At 42.4% G+C, this 26,330-nt stretch overlaps 1 protein-coding gene and 1 pseudogene across 2 annotated transcripts; both read left to right on the top strand.

The window, feature by feature from the left end:
- The first annotated feature begins 6,852 nt into the window (after window positions 1-6,852).
- On the top strand, window positions 6,853-8,492 carry LOC143582326 (oxygen-evolving enhancer protein 1, chloroplastic-like). The gene is made up of 2 exons (XM_077064925.1): window positions 6,853-7,131; window positions 7,665-8,492. Exons 1-2 carry the CDS (start codon window positions 6,910-6,912, stop codon window positions 8,418-8,420), a joined length of 978 nt encoding a protein of 325 aa, XP_076921040.1. The 5' UTR covers window positions 6,853-6,909; the 3' UTR covers window positions 8,421-8,492.
- A 14,874-nt stretch (window positions 8,493-23,366) lies between these two features.
- Window positions 23,367-24,941, top strand: LOC143582327 (CASP-like protein 5C3; annotated as a pseudogene). The gene is made up of 3 exons (XR_013143952.1): window positions 23,367-23,510; window positions 24,317-24,449; window positions 24,553-24,941. The product of XR_013143952.1 is annotated as a CASP-like protein 5C3 (transcript).
- The last annotated feature ends 1,389 nt before the right edge of the window (window positions 24,942-26,330 follow it).

The raw sequence follows: 26,330 nt of genomic DNA, 5'->3' as shown, positions 1-26,330 counted from the left end.
GATAAGGGTAGTCGGATGGGTTCTTCTTCAACATGCCATATTCATAGCCATCCTTAAACCCTTCAGCTCGACCCACCAAGCGCGCGGCAGCGTTGCAATCCATCACAAGGGCCTGAAACTCGTCTGAGTATTTCATCGCGTAAGCGCAACGAGTCATACCCTGTGAGATTAGCCATTGGCGATCCTGCGCGAGGGAAGCAACAGACGTCTCAAGAGCAGGAATCTGGGAGTTTAACAACTCAACGGTTTCCTTAGTCTGTTTCAGCTCTTCTTTGTCGGACGCTGCTGCCGCCAAGGCTTCTTCCTTTTCCGCTCGCGCAAGCTCGAGTGCTTCCTGGCTAGACGCTGCCGTCGCCAAGGCTTCATCTTTCTCGGCCTGCGCGGCCGCCAGCTCCTTCTTCAGGCGCGCAACCTCACTCTCCAGCGATGATTTGTCAGTTATAGACTGGACAAGAGCTTGGTCACGCGCCTCCGCGTCCAGCTCCAAGTCGCGCTCTCTACGCGCGTACTTGGCCGCGTCCGCCTCGGCCGCCTGTACCTTCTCCCGCGCAGCCTGTAGCTCATGCCCGCGCTTCACGAAGGCGGTGTTGGCACTTGCTCTGTTCTCGCTGAGCTCTGCTTGGAGCTTCTCAGCTCTCTCTCGAGCATCAGAAAGATGCCAAGCAGACACTTTAGCCTCTTGCTTTGCTTCCGCAAGAGCATCACGTACCTTTACGTAATCATAGCGAAGCTCTTGGGAGGCAGCAAAGAAAGCCGACCCAGTAAACAGATGATCGTTGAGCAAGTCATCGCGAGCGCGGCCCTCCTGAAACCTCCTTTCAGCTGGAGGCACAGAATGAGCCCAGAAGTCCTCACACACACCCATGCACTGAAATGAGCTGTCCTCAGTAATGTTCCATCTCGGGCGGTAAATGTGATCGGCTTCCTGCAAACACAAAGTAATGATCTAAGTCATCAAAAAACTAATATGGAAGTCCGCGCAGCGGAGCAAAAACGAACCTATACCTGCGGGGATGAAGCAGAAAATTCAGCGCCAGCCCCACGAGAAGACTGCGCCGGAAAATCTCGTGGCGCTGCAGGGCTGGCGCGGCCGCCGTCGGAGTCTTCAACTTCAAGCTCCTCATCCTCCTCTGAAACAGGCCTTTTCTCCTGCGACCTAGAACCAAAATCAGTCTCGCGAGGAGGGCTGTGCGCAGGAGGAGGTGAGGGAGGTCTCGACGCCGCCAGATCGGCGCGTAAAACGGCCTCCTGCTCCTTAGTAATCCCGATGAGGGGAGATTCAGCGCTTGCAGGAGCAGGAGCAGAACCAGCGGCGCTTGCACCGGCGCCAGGAGTGCCGCTAGCAGCTTGCACGCCAGCAATGACTCCTGTGAAAAAATCAACAAAAAGAAATGGTTCATGACTTGATCTAAAAGAAAGTCAGAAAATAAAAGCGCAATACGTACCTTGGCGCAACTCCGTTCGCGAGTCAAACATCGCCATGAAGTCCATTCTTCCCCTTTTTGAGGGTAAAACAGGGGACTTCGAAGCGACCTCCGGCGCAGGCTCGGCACCTTGTTGCCCCTGAGGTTGGTCCACCAAGGTCGCCGGCTCTACAAACATTTGAGTGAGCAAAGATTCATTAGTAATTCTATCAGAATCGCGATCGTAGAACCATAAAGGATAAGCAAAGTATACCTGTCGAAGGTGAAACGGCAGGCGCAACGCCGCTCCCCTTTTCCGCCGCGCGAAGGGAGGAGGTAGTGGCACCATACCTCGTGTGGACAGGAGGTCTGCCCACTTTTTGAGGCAGGGAAGACAAGGAAAACCCCTAGGTTTTCTCAAGTCCCTTCGCCTGAGTAGGAGGATCCTGAACAACAGGGGCATCATCTTTCTTCTGTTTCTTACTGGCCCCTGCGCCAGTTTTCCCTTTAGCCTTACGCTTTAGTTGGGGCGCCTCCTCCTCATCCTCCTCTTCCGCGAGCTCCAGCTCGTAGTTCTCAAGCGCGTCTACAGTACGTGCAACAGAAGTGTTAGCCAAATTTGGTATTATAAAGGCAAATGCATAAGTACAAAGGCTTACCAGGCGCATCGCTGTCAAAGAGAAATCCCAGATCAACAGGGATGAACATGTCATCGAAGCGATCGGGGAAGCCAACCTCCCCAGCGCCCAGCGCGACGGAGCCACCCTCCATATGCTCATCATAGGCGGCGTGGACATACTCCTTGCTGACTGCACAAAACAAGTCAAATGATATCAGCAAAACGAATTATATTCGCGCAGAAGTAATGCAATGAGTTAACTTACACAAGCCGTCAACTTGGATAACGGGCTCAGTCGCGCTGTCGGCCCACCTCCTGCTCATACCAACCCCCACCAGCGCCTCCTCACAAATGTTCTTGGCGGGGGATGGTTCGGCAGTCAACTTTTTTACCCAGGCGCCAGTTGGGTTCTTGAAGACACCCACATCCGCAGGCGCAGAAGAGATCTCGCGCATGGTCATGCGGATGGGGATCACACCAGCCCTGATATAGAAAAATCTCTCGGACCAGTCATGAAGGCTTTTAAATGAAACAGTGCAGCACTTGACCTTCTGACTGCGAGGAATAAATGAGAACCAAGAATCTTGGATCTTGGGCTTATAAAAAAACTGAAAGCGCCGAGGGGTGGGCTCCTCGCGCTGAGATTTGCACATGAACTCAAAATGAGTCATGCGCACAAGTCCAAACGGATGGACTTGGGATATATGAATCCCATAAAACCTAAGCAGCGCACCCACAAACCTTGTCATCGGGAGACGAAGGTTGCAGTTGGTGAAAAAATGGCAATACAAGGATATAAAGCCGGTGGGCGGGTCCGCCGCCGTTTGCCCGGCAGCCGGCAACATGCAGCCATACTCAGGGAGAAAACCCTGAGAGGCGATAAGGCTGTCAAAATCGGCCTGCCTCAGTTTGCAGGGGATCTCATCCCACTTCTTCACTGCCTTGGTCCTCCCTACCTCCTCCGATGAGGCCTCAGCAGCCCTCTTCCCCTTGCCGGTCTTCTTCAATGTAGACATTACTAACGATTTCACACGGCGATGGATAGGGGAGATTGTGTTGTCTGAGCTATCAGACATACAACTGTGAAAACGGACAAAGGATGCTTCTGAAGAACAGAGATCTGGAAGCAGAACAAAGGCAATCGGAATAGTATGAAGGGAAAAAGCTCTGAATAAACAAGAAGATGAAGGATAAAAAACTCAAAGGGGCTGGCTTTTATAGGCCCAGGAGAGAGAAAAATTGGTGCTGATCGGACTTCACGCGCCCCCACTCGCAGGTGTAAACCAACGCGAGCGCGACACGTGTCCCTGACACTGTGTGAGGGGACACGAAAAGAAACTATACAGGTGCTGCCAGAGTTCACGCGCCACCACTCGCATGAACGGACCAACGCGAGCGCGACACGTGTCCCTGACACTATGTGAGGGGACACGAAAGGCAACTGTAGTACCTCGAGCACACGAAAGGTCTGACACGTCTCCATCACTGACGAATGTCAGCAACAACCAACCACGTGCAGGGACGATTCGTTTGCAACAAAAAGAATAGAATTTCGCGCAACGATGAGTAATAAGAAGAAAAAGACAAACCCCTACTAAAAGAGCAAACTATTAAGTCTAATATCTATCTTACCTCGCTCGCGCGAGACAAGACACACATTAGACTGGGGGGGCTTGAAGAGGTATGTACCCGCCTCAACACCGAGCGAGGCGGGTCAACCCACAAGATATAGACAAGAGGCTTGAAATCAAGACATTATGAAGGCACAAAGCCAAAACCTATGCGCATGGCGCATATCACATATGCTCACGCATATCACATATGCTCATGCATCACATGCTCACGCATCACATGCTCAGGCATCACAGATGCTCAGGCATCACATATGCTCACGCATCACATATGCTCACGCATATCACATATGCGCGTGGCGCATCCGCGCGTGGCGCATATCACATGCTCGTGCATATCACATCTGCGCATGAAACATCTGCGCGTGAGAATAAAGAGAAGACCTCGCGCATCCTCAGGATTGGCGCATATCACACATGCACATAATCAACCTCGTCCTTATCCAAATCAGGATTAGGGCAACCTTGATTGTGCACGTCAGACAACCTTCCAGAAGGTATCTTTTTAAGGAATAAGAATATGCTGATGTTGACAGCTGCCAATGAAAGGTGGACAACTCAGCAAAACCCATGTGCTACCACGTGATTATAACCAATGAAAAAGCACCAGGTGTCCCAAGGACACGTGGCGCAAAGCAATTGGAGGAGGCCAACAAGGCCCTAATTGGGTCTGAGCCCAATCATTGGAAACCCTAGCACTATAAATACCACATCAACTCCATAAGGAGGGGACATCCAATTACAGAGTATTCAGCTATATTAAGCAATACACTTCATTTTCCTTACTCTCATATTATTATCTTCTCCTACAAATTCTTATTCTCACACCGGAGGGTTACCCCAAAGAGGACCCCTCTGTCCCTTTCTGAGGGGTAAGTTTACGGTGCTGTTCATTTTGTAGGTGGAAGAACCCAGATCCCAGAGAACCATCCGTGAAATAGCATAATCACACCCGAGGAAAGTAGATCGTCTACCAGTGAGTCGATCCACGTTTCTTCACTATTGGTGCTAATATGGGCCTTCGTCGGAATTGGCAGCCCATTTTGGATAAGTTTGATATGAAACTTTCCAAATGGAAAGCTAAATCAATGTCATTTGGGGGCCGTTTAACGCTTATTAAAGCGGTTTTGGGGAGCTTTGGAATGTATTATTTTTCAATTTTTAAAGCTCCGGTAAATGTCTTGAAACTATTAGAAACGAAAAGGATGAGATTCCTATGGGGAGGCTCGGATGAAAAGGAGAAAATTAGTTGGGTGGCGTGGAGTAGAATTGTTCTTGATAAGGACCAGGGTGGTTTAGGAGTTGGTACTTTAAAGGCTGCAAATATGGCATTGTTAGCAAATTGGCTTGCACGGTATAAAAATGATAATCACTCTCTTTGGGTGAAGGTCATCACGGCTGTCCATAGTAGCTCACGAAAATGGGTTTCGCTTCCGGTTAAAACTTCTATTGGTGGTACGTGGAGAATTATCGGTAATACAGATAAAGAGAATACTTATGGTAGCTTGAAGTTGTTGGATAGATTAAAGGTGCGGGTTGGTTTAGGTGACAAGACTTTCTTTTGGCTGGATTGCTGGGCTGAATCTTAGCCACTGAAGTTGTTGTTTCCAGCTTTATTTTCCTTAGAACGACAAAAAGACGTGCGGGTTGTGAATTGCTATAATTGGTTCAATAATGAGTTATCTTGGAACTGGAGATGGCAGAGACAACCTACTTCAGTTCAACAACAATACGAACTAAGTAGGTGTCTTGAGTTGGTCTCAAAATTTTCATTTTCTATTAGTCCGGACGAATGGCTTTGGAGTGGTTTAGATGGAGTACTCTCTCGTTTTATGGTGAAATCCTTAAGATGGGAAATAATTTCGATCATCAGGTTCTTGACTTTTCTTTCTGGTTAAATTGGGTTCCGATTAAAGTAAATTGCTTTATTTGGAAATTGTTAATGGATAGGATTCCGACGAAAATTACGTTGTCGTACAGAGGTATTTCGATGGGTGATTGCATGTGTGCTCTTTGCGGGGTGACTGTTGAAACATCACAACACTTATTTGTAAAATGCAAAGTGGCTAGATTGGTATGGTCTAACGTGCATGATTGGGTTAAGATACCAAACTTAAATTAATGTGATTCGGTGAAGGAGCTACTCGTATATCCCACCCAGTACACTTCGAACAAGGAGGAAAGTCTTGCTATTCAATCCATCTCGGCGGTTACGTGTTGGATGATTTGGATTTCACGAAATGAGGTTATTTTTGAGGGTGCCCCCTTTTCGGTGTCTAAGGTGGTGCATGATATCAAAACGGCATCTTTCCTTTGGGTTAAGCATAGAAGTAATCGCTCTAGCTTGGATTGGGAGAAATGGTGTAAATTTAATTTTGTGAATTTTCCGCTTTAAGTCTTTGTCTGGATAGTTGTTTTTATATGTTATGTCCTTGTACTTTTCTGGCCTTTTGCTTCTCGTAAATGGTCCTCTTTTTGTTCAATGATATTGGCTTTTTTTTTTAAAAAAAAGTTATGATTATTCTATTAATTAAAAATCTAGTTAAGCAGTAATAGCAAAATTATGATCACCTATTACTAGTGCTGTTCAAAATCGGATATCAGAAATTTCGGATAGTGAAAATCACTATCCGAATCCGAAGTATGGATATCCGAATATCCGAAAAAGAAGTAAAATAAAATAAAAAACTTGTTTTAATAATAAAAAACCGTACATCATTTTAAGAATTCAAGTTTCCAAATCTAACAAATCAAACATACAACAACCAAATAACAAGTTTTTTAAATCCAACAAACCAAACATACAGCAACCAAACATATAAAACAAAATTAAAAAATATTAAAATTAAAATACCGGATAATTCGGATATCCGAAAAATCTGAAAACTACCATCCGAATCCGAATTTTCGGTTATCCGGGATTCAAATATCCGAATTTTTTGATTCCCGAATTTTCGGATATTTCGGATTTGAATAGTCGGATAATTCGAATACGGATTCAAATTCGAATAGTTTTGAAAACCCAATCCGTCACTACTCACTACCAGCCATGTGTAAAAATGACAACGAAGTATTTTGATCCTTAGCCACATGTCACAACTCAAACACCACATAGAGTTTAAAGCAGCCAATGAAACAACACCTTATCCTATCTGCTTATCCCATCAAAACCAATTCCACCATACATACATACATACATTCATATCTTCTTCAACCCCAAATTCTCCAATTGGGTTTTGGAGAAGCAGCAACCAATATGGCAGCTTCTTTACAGGCAGCAGCAACATTCATGACACCGGCCAAGGTACAACAACTCAAGTCTTCTCCCAGCATCTGCAAGGCCTTTGGTGTTGACTCCACTGGATATTCTAGGGTTTCTTGCTCTCTTCAAGCTGACCTTAAGGACTTTGCTCAAAGATGCACTGACGCAGCCAAGATTGCTGGATTTGCTCTTGCTACATCGGCTCTTGTTGTCTCGGTATGTCCTCCTTGCACACCAAGTGTTTGATGAAATGCCTAACTGGGTATTTGATCTTAGTATGCCAACTGTTTGTTGAAATGTTTAAGTGGGTATTATTAATTTGTTCTTATATTGATTTTACCACTCCAACTGTTTGTTGATTTTTTTATGTTAATACTAGCCTAGTGAAATGTTAATCTTAGCATGCCAACTGTTTGTTGAAATGTCTGTGTGAGTACAACTGTGTGTCATTGTTTATCTGTTCATATATTGATCTTGGTATTCCATATTTTGTTGGTTTTCCTTATTAATACTTGTGTAATGGATTGTTAATTTTTGCATGCCAACTGTTTGTTGAAATTCCTAAGTGAGCATACCGGTTCCAACCGATGAATATCAATTTATATCTGGTTCCTTAAGCTTTGATTATGCTTGCATCATAAGGATTGCTTTTGATCACGTTTATTTAGCTTATGTTATGTGTAATTAACTCATGTATGCATGAACTTTTATGTGATGATTTAATGATAATAAATGTAAACGTATGTCAGGGAGCAAGTGCAGAGGGAAGTCCAAAAAGGCTAACTTTTGATGAAATCCAAAGCAAGACATACTTGGAAGTAAAAGGGACCGGAACCGCTAACCAATGCCCAACCATTGAAGGCGGTGTGGACGGCTTCGCGATCAAGCCAGGCAAATACAACGCCAAGAAGTTCTGTTTAGAACCCACATCTTTCACAGTCAAAGCTGAGGGTATAGCCAAGAACGCTCCACCAGACTTCCAAAAAACCAAACTCATGACCCGTTTAACCTACACACTTGATGAAATCGAGGGCCCGCTAGAAGTATCTTCCGACGGGACCATAAAGTTTGAAGAAAAAGACGGGATCGACTACGCTGCTGTGACCGTTCAGCTTCCGGGAGGTGAACGTGTCCCGTTCTTGTTTACAATCAAGCAGCTTGTGGCTTCGGGTAAACCCGAGAGCTTTGGTGGGGAGTTTCTAGTGCCATCATACCGAGGGTCGTCTTTTCTTGACCCAAAGGGTAGAGGTGGGTCCACCGGTTATGACAATGCGGTGGCTCTGCCAGCCGGCGGGAGAGGGGATGAAGAGGAGTTGCAAAAAGAGAATGTAAAGAACACAGCATCAGGGACCGGGAAGATCACGTTGAGTGTGACATCGAGCAAGCCGGATACAGGTGAAGTGATTGGGGTGTTTGAGAGTATTCAGCCTTCAGATACTGATCTTGGGGCTAAAGCTCCTAAGGATGTGAAGATTCAGGGTGTTTGGTATGCGCAGTTGGAGTGATGAGTTTTTAGTATTCTTGTATTTCTGGCTTGTATATTATCAACAATACTTATAATTAATGAATGCTGTGATCTACTTTCGGGTATCTAATTGTGATTAACAAGCCTTTTCGAGAGCCAATAGGCAGTGATGCTGGCTGGTTCTTTGAAGATGAATGAGTTGTTTTGGATGTTGAGATAGTATGTGATGAGCATAATCAGTATAATGCACCAACATGAACAATGAGAATACACCAACATGATTTATTTAAATTTATGGTATATATATTCATTTAATACCGTATACAAATCATGCCATAATTTTGAGATGACTAATGCACCAGTCCTAATATTTTATTAAATAAACTCTGGATCCAACAAGTCTGGAACGAGTTCTGGATCCCCAAAAATCAGAGCATTAAACTCAAGTTAGGACATCCGAAATCAAGACTTTCGGATCATATGAAACATCTGTGGAGTTGTGAGCTCGGGTTATGCACACCATCAAAACCTAACAAAAGGCGCGTGGACGGTTCAATTTTAATGAACCTTAATGTAGCTTGATTGCCTGTATATGCTCTCTATTCTAAAATTACTATGATGGCGTATTTTATTATGTTGTGACCGGAGATTAACTTTGAGGCAGAATGACATAATTAAATATTTAAAAAGACTACACAAGGCATAAAAAATTTGCCAAGAAACGATGAAAGTTAGTAAGTTCAAACTTAGATTATATACGTTGACATAAGTTAAATTAACTTTGTCATCATCGTGTTTTTTTAAATGTTTTCATTTGTTGAAAGCTATATAATATTTTTAATTGTTGCAAGTTTATATTTGGTAATATGTAATTGGTTTTAATTTTACACAATGCAATTATTTTGATGACTTGATGATCATTCAACGTGTAGGGCTTTGCTTTACTATGTTATAAACAATTAAACATGGGCTGCAATCTGTTTCAGTTATCACTTATCCTAAAATTAATTGGGCTAACTAGAAATGACTACACTTAACTACTTTTGGGTTATTTGGTAGCTTCTTAATGGCTATTAAAATGCTACATCTTAATGATTCATAACCTCTTAATTATTAAGAGGTAATGTCACAAATCATACTTCTTTATCAACTGATGAGAAAATTCACAAATTAGAACAAAAACTCTAGAATAAATCAACCCAAAGATGAACATAAGATAGATAAGAAAATAAAAGAACTTAGACCATCTTGTGATGTTCTAAACACCGAACTATTACAGAAACAACACTCTAACAATAGAAACCCGAAACCCTAACCGGAATCAAGAAGATGAATAACAACCAACCCGAAATAGAAAATATTTTTCGGTTTAATAAACCCATGTGGGCTGGCCTTCACATCTCCGGCTTTAGGTCCAAGCTAGCATCCAAAGCCTATAAGTAGCCATCTAGCCAATACTCCAAAAGTCCATAGTGTCTCGGAAACATATTAAAAATACAATACAAGAAAATAAATTGTTAGCAAGTATTTATGTAAACAAAATGTTTTGATATTGAATTGAAAGTAAGCACATATTTCAGCAGGTAACTTTAAGTCTGAATGGATAAGAGGTAGCCATTAAGATGTTACATATTAAATATTCAGACTTAATGTTACCTTTTAACCATTAAAAAATTATGAATCATTAAGATGTTGTCTCTTAATGGCCATTAAGATGCTACCAAACAGCCTCTTAGATGGAGCACCATTGGGCCAAATAGAACCGGAAGAAAGAATAGAGAGGAAATCGGCAGTTTGCGAAGAGGGGAGATCGCATTTAGAGTTGAAACGAGCACAAAGGAAAGTTTGCGTAAATCTTTTGGAAGATCGCATTTTACTGAATATTCTTTGCAAATATTCAGTAAGGCATCAAACGACAAGTAGTAATCTTTGAGTGACTGTGTGAACTGACGTTATCAATTCCTCCATAGTGTCCTCTAACTTAATGCAAGTCTTATTGCAGTTATTTTTACATACTCATTCCATCATAGTTGATTAGTAGTCGAAAATTTGATTTTTTCTATCCTATGATGAACTTGTTCCCATCAATGCTTACAAATGGCCCTCTTATGCTGTGAGCATTTCAAGTTTCCAATCACAATTTCTAAGGTCAATCGAATGATGTGTGTGAGTGATTGCTTTGTTTTCTCAGTCGGTGCGCTCTAACTTCAATAGTGTTTTCTCTTGTTCTTTAATGATCTATTCAATTTCTTGGCAGGGGCGGATTCAATGTTCGGCTAGGGGGAGCGTTTGCACCCACTCAAGTCCATAGTTTCCTTTATAAATTTGAATATATTAGGTCCAAAGACCCAAGTGACCCATCCAAAAAAAAAATTTAGTGACTCATTCATAATTTTTTTAGTGCCGCAAACTTAACTTTTAATGTTTAAGCCAAAATTTTCAAGCCCAAATTTAATTTTGTTATGAACAATAACAATTAAGCCCATATTGGTTAATTGCCCAACCACTTTAATTGAAAATTTGGAATTAGTGGGAGACGAACAGATTAGGGTGATAACGGCTTCACACGTGACATCTCAGGTTAGATTTATTTTGTAAATTGTGATTTTGAATTCTTGATTATATTCTAATATAAAACAAATATTCATGATTCACGGTTCATTACTTGTTAATTTATTTCTTTTGTATTTAAATTCTGCAACTGCAAGTCCAGTAACCAGTTTTGATCTTCTGTTTAAAAAAAACAATACCCTTTTCTTCAAAATCAAAAGGCATGTGATATTTGTTGTCTTATAGTGAATGATTATTTGGTTTCTAGCTTTCTAATTTATTCATTGTTTGAGTGTATCGTTTATTATTATTGTTATTTTTTTTAAAGTTCAACACTATTTAACTTTGTAATCCATTTTATTTGTGCAGTAAGGGCTTTTAGCTATGATGACTATGGGAAGATTCTTGTCTTTGAAACGAAAACACTGTCCGTTGGACCAAGTTTAGTTGATCTAAATAATCTTCCTTGGGATCCTATCAATAGAAAACGAATTTTAGATTATCACCTTAATCAAAGAGATGAAATATGGAGAAAGTATTTGCCAAATGGACCTTGTCAACCAGGTGGACATGGTCATGTCTTTTCAAAAAGAGATATAGGGTCTACAGAACGACATTTCAACACAGATTGGTATGATTAGTACGGTAATTGGTTAGAATATAGTGTAAAAGAGAACAAAGTATTTTGCTTGTGTTGTTACCTATTTGCAAATTATGTTGGGAACCAAGGGGGCGTGATATATTTGCGTCAAATGGGTTTAATTCTTGGAATAAACCAGAAAGACTTGTTAAACATGTTGGTAATGTCGGTAGTGCTCACAATAAAGCACTTAAAAGATGTGAAGATCTAGTAAATCAAAATCACTCTATTGCCACTTGTTTTTCATAAGCAAGATGATATGGTGAAAAAAGTGAATCGACTTCAACTGAATGCTACCATTAATGATTGTAGATTATGCTTGAAAAATACATTATCCTTTCGTGGTCATGACGAGAGCAATGAATCTCTTTGCAAAGAAATTTTTTTGGAAATTATGGACTTAATTCTACTCCATTATAAGGAACTTCGAGAATTGCCAAAACCCGCAGGTAATAATTAGTGATGATGTGTTTTAAGGAAGAGGTTCTAAAATTCTATTTTCAAAGACATCGGTGATGATGTGTTTGCTTTGTTAGTTGACGTGTCAAAAAACAACAAATGGCAATTGTATTACGATACGTTGATAAACGAGGACTTGTTAAAGTGCGATTTGTTGGTCTTGTTCATGTGATGGAGACATCTTCTTTGGCTTTCAAGTCTGCCATCAACCAATTTTTTGCTAAATACAGATTGAGTTTTAGTTTGAATTGACGAGTTCTAAGTTGAAATTATTTTTTGCACCCTCTGGCTAAATTTTTTGGATCGTCACTAAATTTTATGGTTTTGCGATGTTTGCCATTTAAGTTTTTTCAGTCATATTCTCAATGATAGTCTTCCTTCATTAATCAGGTTTAAATACAGGAAGATAAACTAGTTTTGCTTTAGGATGTTGTCATGTTAGTCGATCATCATATGCAATATCAAACTTCAATAGTAAGCTCGACCATAAAACAACCCTTAATACTTATTTTCTTCATTCAAAGGAGGCGACCATTCCTCAAAAAGACAAAGCAAATGGTCAATGGATACATTATGACTTTGGATATGCATCACACATGGTGTTGGATATTTAATCACATTCACATTAAAGTAAATCAATGTCAATTCAATTACAATAAATCCGGAAAAAGACATCTAATCAAATTGTAAGTCATATAATAATAATAATAATAATAATAATAATAATAATAATTTTTGTTTTCAAATTAAGCCAATCAACTTTAACGCAACTGACATTGAAGGAAAATAAACTGTTAGGCTGGTTTCAACCGGGTTTTATAGTAGTAGGCCTTCAGGTGACGGATTGTCCATGAAACATGAGATGGTGTGTTTGACATACAAGGTTGTCTTTTGTCATTGAGTTACCTAAATCTAATATTTCAAAAACCAGTATATTTCTCATATCGGACTGAGTTAAATAATAGTACAATCGGTTGAACTGGGTTGAATAATTTACTCTATAATCTTAATCTTAAATACATATATAAACGAAAGCTCTCTAAATTCTCTCAAGCCACCAGATTGCTTTATTCTCAAATATAGGCTTTTCATTATTTGACCTGAATTCATGGGTATGAGTCTCACAAAACGCGGATAACCCTTAAACAGGTTATAACATTTCATTATATTAAAAATTAATTTTATCAAATATTAAGATATCCAATTTTTTAAATAAAAATATATTATTAATAAACAATTTTGTCGTAAAAAAATAAGCGGCTCATGAGTCTCAGCAAACTCATAGCTTATAAACGGGTTATAACATCTCATTTATTTGTGAAACTCTTTCATCATCAAACCTAAGTAAATTATTAACTTTCCTACGATATAATAAAAATTAAAATCCAAGAAAGTATAAATATTAGACACAAAAAAGAAACACAGCCCCCGTAATATGGGGGATAAAAACTAGTTTTTATATAAATGCTACTTTCAACTAAACAATAGTTTAAAAGTATATGACTCAATAATAACAAAAAATCCAAAAGCTAATTCACAATTAAAAATAATACAAAAATACTTTTAAACAAAGTTTTTTTTTTAAATAAAAGTGTAAAATAGGTTTAAGACATCGTTTACTGGTTTACTCATTTTAATTTTATCTGTTAGGCTAAAAGTCATTTTTAAAAGATATGAGTGGCAAAAAATACCAAAAATCTATCGGTCTTAAACCGCTATTTTTTATAAAAATCAGCTATTCGATGCTCTAACAAGCCGTCTAAACATACCGGACTCTAACTACCAACTACTTATTCGAAATCCTGTATAACCGGTAACCAGCCCGTACAAACCGGTATTTAAGACACATTGGAAAAAAATAACAATTTGAAAATTAAAAAAGGGACATAAAAGAGGTCAAAAGAAAAGGTAATATTAATTAATTAATTAATTATAATAATATGAATCCATCATCGTCGTCTCTTTCGATCTGACTGACGTCGTTACTTTTATTCTTGTTCATTCAACAAACGTGGAATGGCCTGCACGCACCATCGCCGATGGCTATTGAAGAGGTAGGTCCCAGCAAAGCCCAGTTGGACCCGCAAGACTCACCTTAAAGAGGTACGTCTGCGCAAAGACCAACTGGATCTGCAGGACCCACCATGCTCAGAGAGATGAAGACCTTACACGCAGTATGCCAGCTGATCCCGCAGGAAAGCCTCCCTTGGTACAGTACCCTGCCTGTTCCCGCAGCTGTAGGTACAAACCAAGAAGGAAGGCTACCCGCACTAACAGTAAAGCTACACGCATAAGGCACTAACTCTTCAGCAATGTCACCTGAAGAAGGAATGAGCAGGGCGGGAATATTCCCGCCCAAAAGAGCCAGTCCGTACGCTTCCAGAAGATCTTTTGTACTATACCTACCAAGGTATGGACAAATAGACAAGATCTGGTAAAAGCGACCTATGAACCAATCACAGGGTGACAGCTCACCGAAAATAGTACGAGGAGGAGCACGCTCCAGTACAAAACGTCGCCATCAGCCGCTGCCTACCCACCAACTCCCATCGTGGCACGAACATAGCCCGTAGTTGGTGGAAAAGGAATATTATACAGCTGGCCGTACCTGCTTGGAAACCTACCTTCGGCTATAAATACTCCAACACCTTGGAACGGTATGATCATCTCATATCATCTTATTTTCTCTCTAGCTATTTCTCTCAATATACATTTATATTCAAAGCAATCTAGTCTGATTCTCACGCCGGAGGGTGGTCACAAGGAGGAACCCCCCCCTTCTCAGTGACGAGCTCACGGTGTCTGTTTTGCAGGTCGAGAAGAATAACCATCTTTGCCGGACCTAACCCTCGTGGTAAACATCTACTTAACCCTAAGATTATCCGTAATCTGCCGGGGTCATTTAGTGTTTCTTCATTGGCGCCATCCGTGCATTAAGCTAGAACTAATTCTCTTTCTCAGTTTTTTCGAACTTCTGGGAAGATGGTTAAGGTTACTCCGATGCCAAGGCCACCGAGTGACCAAGAAACTCCGGTAATCACAACCCTAGCTACTGGGGGGAACACCGGTGAATACACGATTTTTACGAACACTACCCTGGTTACCCAAGCCGGGGCAAGTGCAGTAAACAATCCTCCCCTGGGATTCATTGGACGAGGCTTCCCCGCAAACACTAGATCAAGTTAAAGCTTGGGCGGAAGCACGTCAGAAAGAATTCCAAGCTGAGTTGGATGAACGTTTACGTTCACTCCAACAGGCCAATGACGAATTCGGAAGCACTCGACAACAGCTCAACATGAGCAATGATTGCGAGTATTCGGATGATGATTGGGAAGAATTTGACAGTGACGCAAACCCTCGTCATAAGGCGAAAGGGAAGCGTAAAGAAGCAGACTTCCGCTCGAAAAGAAGTTTTGGAGAAACTTTCAAGCCAAAGAGCACGGGGGAAACCCACGTGACTTATCCAAAACTTTCAGACCAACTGTTGCAAATGCAGGAACGTCCAAGTTTGCAAGAGACATTGCGGAAGCAATCGCTCCAAAGAGTGCCAAACAGATATCCAACATAGGCACTTACGATGGCGTATCTGACCCGGACGATCACTTGAACAGATTTATAGCGGGGGCAACCGTCAGCAATTGGACGGAACCCACATGGTGCTACATGTTCCAGATGACGCTCGTCGGGGCAGCCAGAGCGTGGTTTGATCGTCTACCGGTCCACCACATCTATGATTGGGCAGACTTCCAGCACAAGTTCAGCCAGCACTTCAGTCAACAAAGAAAATATACTGAAGAGCAGTGGACGATCCTCAACTGCGTCAGAGAGGAAGACGAATCTTTGCTAGACTTCATCACTCGCTTCAACTCAAAGAAGCTAAGTCTGGGCACCATTAGTGAAGATCTTGTTCGCGCCGCTTTCATCCAGGGCGCTGAATACCCAGAGCTCATCCGCACGTTGACGGGTAAAGATGGCATGCCCACCACGTGGGATGCCATCATGACGGCAGCTAAACGCTTTGCCGAGACGGAGAAGCAACTGGGTAGAAACCTTCCCCAAAGCACAAACCTCTACACGCAGAAAACAAGAGAAAATAACGTATGTACCGCCCGACAAAATAAGAAGAGGAAGCTTGGTATTTGGCAGTCAAGGATAAACTTTGACACCTCATCCAGCTCTCGCCCTCTCTTAGGCGGAAGGGACAATACGCACTCGTCAAACCGGAATCCCAGATGGACGCCACTCACCAAAAGCGTCACCGAGATATTTGCCACCGAGAAACTCCCATGGCCAAAGGCTCCAATAATCCGACAGCGTCATAACGCTGATCAGAGCAAATCCTGTGACTTCCACGAGACCAAAGGCCACACCACGGAGGAATGCACATCTTTGAAGGATATCGTCGACACATTCGTCAAAGATGGAAAACTTACACACCTCGTGGCGTCAATCAAGAACGGAGGGAGGAATGAAAATCGGTACAAGGGCAACGGACGAAAGCCCATCGACATCAGCATTCACATGGTTCATGGCAACGTCAGAGGAAGAAAACGACGAACAACAGAGCCAAGTGCGTGGAAGGAAGCTGAAGTGCGCTTCCCGCGTGTGCCAGGAGGACCCAACAAAGAAGGCCACATAGTCATCAAAAGTCAGCTGGGGCACTACATCACCTCCCGCACTCTTGCTGATAACGGCGCTTCGTCAACGATCATGTATAGGCAGTTCTTCGACAAGCTAGACGACGAAGACAAAGAACGCCTAGAAACGGTTTACGCCTCGATGGAAGGGTTTGACGGCAGCACAAACACCCCCTTGGGTATCCTATCTTTCCTCGTCACTCTCACGGACGGGAAGTACTCCCGCACAGAAGACGTGGACTTCGTCGTAATGAGGAAGCCACACCACACATACGACATTCTCTTCGGGAGAGATGGGATGGCAAGATTTAATGCCGTGGTGTCTTCGGTCCATGGCATGATGGGATGGCCAACAGCTAAGGGTGTCGCGATGATCACGGGTATTCCCCAGAATTTGGTGAGCGATAACGGCACCAACTTTGCTAACCAGAAGCTAAAAAAGTGGCTGAAAGAACTTCAAATCACCCACACCTTTACCTCAGTGGCACACCCGCAGGGTAATGGTGAGGTGGAAAGAGCAAACAAGAGCATCGTCGACGGCATAAAGAAAAGACTCTTGGAGCATAGATCCGGCTGGGTGGACGAAGTTCCACACGTCCTTTGGGCGAACAGAACGCTAAAAAAGGCAAGCACGGGTGAAACCCCGTTCAGCCTCACCTATGGCACTGAAGCCATGGTTCCAGTCGAGATCGGTTTACCCTCACCAAGAGTCATAACTCAACCAGAAGACAATGATGCGGAAAGACGGTTAGACCTTATGCTAACCGAAGAACGCAGAAACTTAGCCGCAGCGCGTGAAGAGAACTACAAGCGACAAATGCAAAAGTACTACAACACGCGGGTAAAACTCTGCAACTTCAATGTCGGAGACTACATACTGCGTAACAACGAGGCTTCGAACCAAGAGCGCCCAGGAAAGCTGGCCCCGGTCTGGGAAGGACCATACATTATTAAAGAAGTTTTGGGAAAGGGCGCATACCGGCTCGAAAGGCTCGATGGCACTCCCATCCCAAGAACATGGAATGGAGCTCAATTACGCAGATGTTACATGTAGATCAATTCCAAACTTGTAAAGAAAAGGCCTAGAGCCACTTCTAATGGAAATGATTCTCCTTATCACATTGTGTTGATAGCCTTACCTTTAATACATATGAACTGACCACACTGATATGCCGGTATTCACCGCATAAATAAGTGAGGGAGGAAGTAAGTCGTTGCGTGTGGAAAGCGGCGAAACCCGCATAAACACAAAAACGGTAGAAAATTTCTAAGGAAAAGATGAGGAAAACCTTCACGCAGGTAATATATAGGTGAAGTTTGGTCATCCTACTAAGTGAAAGTGACGGTCCTACCCGCACAATCATGATAGAGGAAACTGAACATTAACCTATTATCAATCACGCGTCGAAAGGTTAACTTATTCAAAACACTTAGAAAATTGCTATGTTTAACTAAAATATGCATGAGCAAGTCATATAATGTTTACAAGGCAAGGCGTTAACAAAACATTTATATTCACAATAAAAGTTCTGACATTACAAAATGGCTATGTATATACCCGCCTGCAAAAATACAAATCTACCCTAACGGTTGGAAGGGATCTCAAGGTTCAAGCTTCGGGACCACTCCCTCCGAACCCACTTGAACCCGCACCATCAGTTGGCTGCGGCGGTTCAAGGAAAGCTTTGAGAACAGCTAGCCCGTCATCAGCAGCAGCAATTTCATTCACCTTCTCCCCAACCGGATACGGGAAGGCAGCATACTGGTTCACGGCTTGGTCGTAGGCAGCTTCAGTGTCAACAACGTGTAAAGGAAAGTTAGAAGGCGGGATGCCCTTCTCTGCAAATTCTAGACCAAGCAGGAAACCAGCTTTCTCCCCATCCTCATGAGAAGCGTTGAGGGCTACACTCATAGCATCGTCATAAGATGTGTTCGCGAAAATCCGATGCACAACCTACAAATATATATATATAAAAAACTTCTAAGTATAAAGAAGCGTAAAGCAAAGAAATTAAGGAACTATGCGTACCTGCGGCAACGCTTCTCGTAGAAGCCATCCTTTATTGGCCAGAGCTTCTTGAAGGGTAGCTTCAGCTTGATCGCGGGCGCGTTCGGCTTCATTCTTGTTGAGGTTGGCAAGCAATACATCCTTGGCAGCAGCCTCTTCAACGCCCTTAAGCTTGCGCTCAGTGCGATCAAGCATACCCTTCTGATCCAAGAGCTCTTGCAGCTTCTTGGCATCTTCTAAAGCCAAAGCATCATGAGCCTGCTGAAGCTTCTCTAGTTTGGCTCTAAGCACTTCGTTCTCAGCGCGCAGAGGCTCAGCAACGGCTTTAGCTTTGGTGGCCCTTTCGGTCGCATTACGCGCAGTTTCCTTGGCCAACCTAAGCTGTTCGTTAACAGCTTGGGTAGCCTTGGAACGGGCCTCATGCCTGGCCTGGATCTCGACCTCAAGGTCCTTAAAGGCCTTCTCTTTCTCCGCAGCAATGGCGGCGAGCCTCTTGTTTTCCTCCCGCAGCGAACGCGCCTGAGCCACCTCCAGGCTACGCGCAGTCTTTAACTTGTCGTTTTCACGACAAAGCAACTCGTCGCGCTACTGCATCCGGGCGAGGAGGATTCGGAGCTCGTTGGACAGCCTACCCTCCTGGTAGCTAGCCATTGCCTCCCCCAACGCACCGCTTGGGGCGGCATGGCGCGCCCAGTCGACACAGTCCGCAGCCGTCCTTAGGGTTGTTCCTCGGCGGATATTCCACCTTGGAGCATACACCTCATTGGAATCCGAAACTGCAAAAAACAAAAAACAGTTAGGTAAAAATGATAAGAATGGATAAAAGGCCAAAGTAACCCCACGCACCTGTAGGGTCGACAACAGGCTGATAGCCGCTAAACCCATCACCTGAACCTAAAGGATATCCATCCAAGAGGTCAAGGAGATGGGAAGGAGGCAAAGGTTGGACTCCCTCATCAACAGAGGTAAGTCTAGAGGTCCCAACTCTAAACATACCTGAAGCACCGGCCGAGGACGAGGTAGTCGCTGGCGCCGAACGCGGCAATGTAGAAGCCATGGAGGCGGAGACCATCGGAGATGAACTCACAACCGTGGTAGCCGCCGCAGCTGTGCTCGCGGAAAATGTCACCGCCGGTCCGGTGAAGGATGTAGTGAAGATGGCACTGACGGCCGGCGGAGATGACATCATAACTGGAACAGTTGCTTCAACAGTATGAGCAACTGAACCAGCACCAGAAACAGGCGCAGCCGCCTGGGTCATCGCCTTGGATAGATTGACCAAACCTATCGTCGTGGGTCCTGAACTGCTTCCTCCCGCACCGCTCTGGAAAGCGGATACATCCACTCCTGCATAAAGAACAATATTAAAAACAATAGCGGAAAGAAATGCGGAAAAGGTACACAAAAAATATACTTACGGGTTTTCTTAATCTTGAAAGACCTGACAGGCGGAGACGAACCCGATGGAACTGGCCTCTTCACGCCAGTCACCGTCACAACGCTTGGTTGCTCGGAGGTGACAGCCGTCTCAACCTCCGAGACAATGGTCTCGCCACCACCAAGGTTCCCCGCCGCCTCCTCACTTTCAGTCTCGGAATCAGACTGATTTCCCAGGTTGACGACGGAGGTAACCTTCGCCTTGCCCTTCACGCCAGCAGCCTTCTTCTTCCTCACAAAGAAAGGCCCATCTGCGGATCCCTCATCAGAAGATGACAAAATCAGAGGAATTCCAGCAGAAGTTTGAGCATGAAGAGGACGAGGATTAAAAAACTCCTTACCTGGTCGAGTGGCACTCAAAATTTCGTGGCCCGGCGGGTAAACCTCTACGAATCTATCCGCCGTTTGCTCCAGAATGGGCAAATCGTTCTCATCGAGATCACGAGTACCCAACCGTGCTGGACCACCAGTCTCCCGCGGATGCAAGAGCGACTGTAAGTCGTTCCCCTATGAAATAAACAAGATAATGTTAGAAGAAAAACCCTAAACCAACATAAAAGACAGAGCATACCGTAAGGGAAATAGTTCAAACCGTATTCAAGGACGATGGGTATTTGCGGCGTCCCAGACCCAGCATCCTTCCACACGTGGCTCATACCGAGCATCACCATCCCAGACTCCGCGAAGCGATAAACCGGAGTCTGGATCTGGGAGATCTTGGCGAACCATTCCGTCTCCTGGTAATTGGAGGCGTGAAGGTTGGGGAGCAACCGCCCATTCTTGAACGTCATCGCGCTGGGGACGACGCGAGCGGAGATGAAGAAAAACTCCCGCTTCCAAGAACGAAGACTATGCTCGGTAGCACAGATCTTTAACCCCTTTATCCGGGTAACAAGGGTATACCAACCCTAGATGCACCTCCAGGTGTAGAAGGTCATCAGACGGTCGTCGCGGGGCTCGATGCCCAAAATACGGCACACCCATTCGAAATGGCGAACTTTAGCGATCGCCATTGGGTGCACCTCCGTCAAATGCACACCATGTTTCTCCAAAACACGGTATACGAACTTCGTTAATGGGAATCTTAGATTCCCATATATGAAGAATGAGGCGTACACCCCTATCTTGCCCTTTGGGGCATCGTACACCGTCTGGTGGGGCTCCGGAAACTCTGGCTCGTACGGCTCCAGCATGAACTTTTTGACGATGTAATGATACACATCGACAGAAAGAGTACACTGGCACTCGCCAGCAGTACTCTTATCGTCCTTATCGGACGTAGACGTCGGGTTCTCGAAGTAAACGTCAGACTCCTCGACGTTAACCTCAGGATCGTGAGTGGAAGAAGACATATTTTAAAAGTTAAAAGAGCGGTTTCAGAAGAATGCTCGCCGGAAAGGATGAGTATTCGCCGGAAATCGCTTTAAGAGGAAAAGAGTGAAGTGAAGGTATGGAATGAGATGCACCCTCTCCCCCCTTATATACTCATCGCAATGAATGCGATGAATTTAATGCGGGGGAGAGAGAGAGCGCAGGTGCAATGAAAGGGCGACACGTGGATAAAGCAAGCTGGCAACAGGTGTCAGAATGGCGCGTGACATGAAACTCGCGCCCACGCGCCTGAAAAAGCGTCCTGATTGACCACATGCTGTCACGTCGTCATAACTCCCTGCACGTCCTGAAACCGTCAGAAGACGCCAACGTCCCTTCAGCCGTTTGGATTGTCCTTATCCTTTCACCAATTTTTCGAATTTCAAAAAGATTCAAAAAGATTCAAAAATAAGAGGGAATATACCCCCTTACCTTGGAAATCAAGAAACCATAAAACAAGTGCGGGTACAGTGTCAAGGCGAAACCCTTCACATACTTAGCATTTGAAGGGAATTGAAGCCAAGAAAATACCTTGGAAAACAAGGAACCATAAGACAAGTGCGGGTACAGTGTCAAGGCGAAACCCTTCACATACTCAGCACTTGCAGGGAATTGAACCCAAGATGGATCTTACGGGTCATGCTTGCGGAAAGGGAAATAACACCCCCGCATGGCGGGAACGTTGAGAACTAGATTGTTTGAAGCTTCAAGGTGGAATTGGTTGTTTAACATAACTGATCACTATGTCTAAAACTACCAATACCCCGCGGAGAATCTACACAAGTGAAACTCGATGCTCCCGACTTGCGGAGAAGTTACGCACCTACCCACATCATACCCAAAGATCAGGCAGAAAAAGTCAGGAATTTTCTGCAAGTGACATTAGGAAAACTGCGGGAAGAATCCCCACGGAGAACCTTAAAAAACGAAAACCCCCTTTTCAAAACCCCTTGCTTAAAGTCCAAAAGTTCACCTCACTTATTAAAATTCATGAGAAGAACAATGGACTAGGGGGACTTGAAGAGGTAGGTCCCAGCAAAGCCCAGTTGGACCCGCAAGACTCACCTTAAAGAGGTACGTCTGCGCAAAGACCAACTGGATCCGCAGGACCCACCATGCTCAGAGAGATGAAGACCTTACACGCAGTAAGCCAGCTATTCCCGCAGGAAAGCCTCCCTTGGTACAGTACCCTGCCTGTTCCCGCAGCTGTAGGTACAAACCAAGAGGGAAGGCTACCCGCACTAACAGTAAAGCTACACGCATAAGGCACTAACTCTTCAGCAATGTCACCTGAAGAAGGAATGAGCAGGGCGGGAATATTCCCGCCCAAAAGAGCCAGTCCGTACGCTTCCAGAAGATCTTTTGTACTATACCTACTAAGGTATGGACAAATAGACAAGATCTGGTAAAAGCGACCCATGAACCAATCACAGGGTGACAGCTCACCGACAATAGTACGAGAAGGAGCACGCTCCAGTACAAAACGTCGCCATCAGCCGCTGCCTACCCACCAACTCCCATCGTGGCACGAACATAGCCCGTAGTTGGTGGAAAAGGAATATTATACAGCTGGCCGTACCTGCTTGGAAACCTACCTTCGGCTATAAATACTCCAACACCTTGGAACGGTATGATCATCTCATATCATCTTATTTTCTCTCTAGCTATTTCTCTCAATATACATTTATATTCAGAGCAATCTAGTCTGATTCTCACGCCGGAGGGTGGTCACAAGGAGGAACCCCCCCTTCTCAGTGACGAGCTCACGGTGTCTGTTTTGCAGGTCGAGAAGAATAACCATCGACAATCCAACCACCGACAATCACCTAATTGAGAACAACAACAACAGCACAGGATGAGATTAGTTAATAATAATAATAATAAATGGAAGAAGAGTTTCCAGGTGCCGTTGGAACGAGTGCAAGCTGAGCACTGAGGTTAGGCCAGGCCAGGCCATCTTCTCCCTCGCTTCGCTTCTCTTCTCTTCATGTGCCTCGGTGTTGAATTCTACGCCTATACCTCTTTCTGGTACTTTTTACTTTTTTATTTCTAATTCTAATTTAGGCTTTTAGGCCGATCAACCTCTTGCTCTGCTCAGTTTTCGAATTCATTCTAATTCTCAATTAGCCAAAATTAAATAATTAATTAATTGTTGCAGTTAACAGACTCAATTTTATGTTTGTTACATATCAGGAAACAACCAACAATTTGTGCCACCTGCTTCCTAACTGGTGAACCAATAATCTCTCACCTGCTTCCTGATTAATAAACAAACAATTTTCACACATTTCAATATTAATGACTTACAAATGCAGTCAATATTGCTGCTATAGCGGTTGGTTATCAGACCTCTTGCGGAATATCGGTCAGAGTATCCGTACCAATAATATCGGTGATACTGACCACCGATTTTCCCAATATCAATTTTTTATGTCTTAATTGTCAATTTTTAGTGTGTCTTAAACCACTTCCTACTTGCTACAATCGTTAGCGTTTTGTAAGTTGCAAAAGGTTAATTTGTTAATGGTAGGAGGAGAGTATGTATACTGAATTGTTAGTGTTAAATTGCTATTTACATATAAATTCTGCATGATATTGAAATTACCGATATCCCACCGCAATAACCAATATCTCAAATAACAGTCCTTGACCGATATCCGATACTTTTCCGCATTAACTGCATATAGAAAGTTTTAACACTTCACACGAGTGATAATTTAGGATTCATTATGCTGACTTTAGAATTATTGATACTGACATGTTCATTTGTGTACTGAATCCTTGATTATAGTAAGGTATATGATGACTGATTTCCTATATTTGTTTTGTTTCAGTTTCTTGGTGACAATCAAAGGTTTAACTATACCGTGGAGTTTAACGCTCGCAATGGTTGATGCATTCTCCGTATTTATAAAACGTCCATCTAGTCAAGTACAAATCGTGTCGATAATCGTTATAGGCGACTGAGTACGTTCTTTTTATACCTGGTTTGCAAAATTAATAATAAAAAAAACGTTCTTTAACTGTCTGTCTGTTTGTCTGATGATAACAAGTTTGAAAATGATGACAGGTTCTGTCATTCTTATCACTAGCAGCAGCATGCTCAACTGCCAGTGTGGCTGATTTCATGATAACAGAAGCCAGTGCATACTTTTGTGGTAAAAAAATGTGCAGCAGGTATCAATTGTCAGCTGCAATGGCGTTCTTGTCGTGGTGCTTGTCAACAGGCTCGGCTCTTTTTAATCTTTGGCTTCTGCCTTCTTTATGTACTAATTTGTAGATAAAAGTTATTCCCATTATAGGATTGATGTATAGTTGCATACGGTACAAAAAAATGATGATTTTTATAGCTTAGGTTTCAATGTTTATAGCATATCTTGCACCCGAGTTCAGGAACTGAACAAGGGTAAATCTGTTTATGCATTTGTCAAGTGAAAATATAACTATCTTTTTTATTAAAGTTTTTGTCATCTGTAGTTGAAGTTACCGTTAATAAAGATTATTGTAACCACCATAGATTTGTGTATGAGTATGTGCACATTCATGATTGATATTATTTAAATATTGATGCATACATGTGCATATAGTTGGTGATCCAGATCATATAAACAAATCCATCAAGAGTATGAAATAGATCATCTGTAGGAATCTTAGTGCATATTTGCAGACATGGCCGGTGTGAGTGCTGCAAGTACAGATTTTGTGTTGTTTTGCCGGTGGTTTTGGGTGCTGTTGAACATGCATCTGACAATTTGGAATCCTTTGGTCTGTCTACTTGTTTACTTTTGTATATTATCTTGCTAAGGAAGGAGGCAGGAACAAGACTTTCATCAAAACTATATTTTTTTAACTCTGATTTCTTTCAACTTGGCGTCTGAAATTTCAGCTTGGTTACATAAATAAAATTCAATGCCATAAGGCACAAAATGAATGTTTTCAAATATAACTTATAAGTGAAGTCCATGTGCTTGCTTTTGGCTAGCAGCAGTAAGAGCACTTCTATTTTCAATATATTCAAGGGTAAATATAATAAAAAAACTAACATACTTTCAGTTTTTTCTTTTTTTTAAATTCCTTTAACAAAATGCACAAGTGTTGTATGAACTACGTGTATCACAAACTCTTGTAACAAAAAATTCTTAATTTATTTAAAACATTTAAAAAAATGATAAAAGGGTAATTGGTGAAACAAGCTTCAAGTGGTAAAAATCTACCTACTCTAATAAAGTAAAATAATTGTGACACGTGTCAGTTAGTGGTTAATCCTCAATATTCTTTCCCTTCCAAAACTAATATATCGCATATATAAGTAATTATTTATTTTCCTTTTACACTCCATTTATATTATATCTAATTAAATTATTCACTTTCTTTAAACTTTATTTGTATTATATCATGCACTTTTATACAAATAAATATTTACATATTATACTAATGTACATTGTTAGAATTTATTTCACAACATACTTGGTGAAATCCAAAAATCTACAACAAACCATGTTTATTAAATATTGAAAATATAATTTTAAATGTTATCATTAACATATTATTATGTATATTGTTGAAGATTGTAAATTAAAGAACAAACACTAATATGCTTTCAATTTACAAAGTAATTTTTTAATCATTAAATTATAAATATATGCTTAAAAGTGTATCCATTTTTTTTAAATAAATCCATTTATCTATTGTTTTTTTCATATTTATTATTATTATTATTATTATTATTATTATTATTTCTAAAGTGCTATTATTAATTATATTACTGTTAAACTTTGATTTCTTTTATATTGTCTCATACATATGTATTTTATAGCTGATGGTCTCTCTGGAAACCACATCTCTATC

This window comes from Bidens hawaiensis, unplaced genomic scaffold, assembly GCF_021521415.1.
Source record: "Bidens hawaiensis isolate Kalapana, Puna unplaced genomic scaffold, B.hawaiensis_p1.1 tig00031530_1, whole genome shotgun sequence".
NCBI classification, from domain to species: Eukaryota; Viridiplantae; Streptophyta; class Magnoliopsida; order Asterales; family Asteraceae; genus Bidens; species Bidens hawaiensis.
Note: the sequence above shows the minus strand (reverse complement) of the source record. Positions and strands in the feature narration are given on the sequence as shown.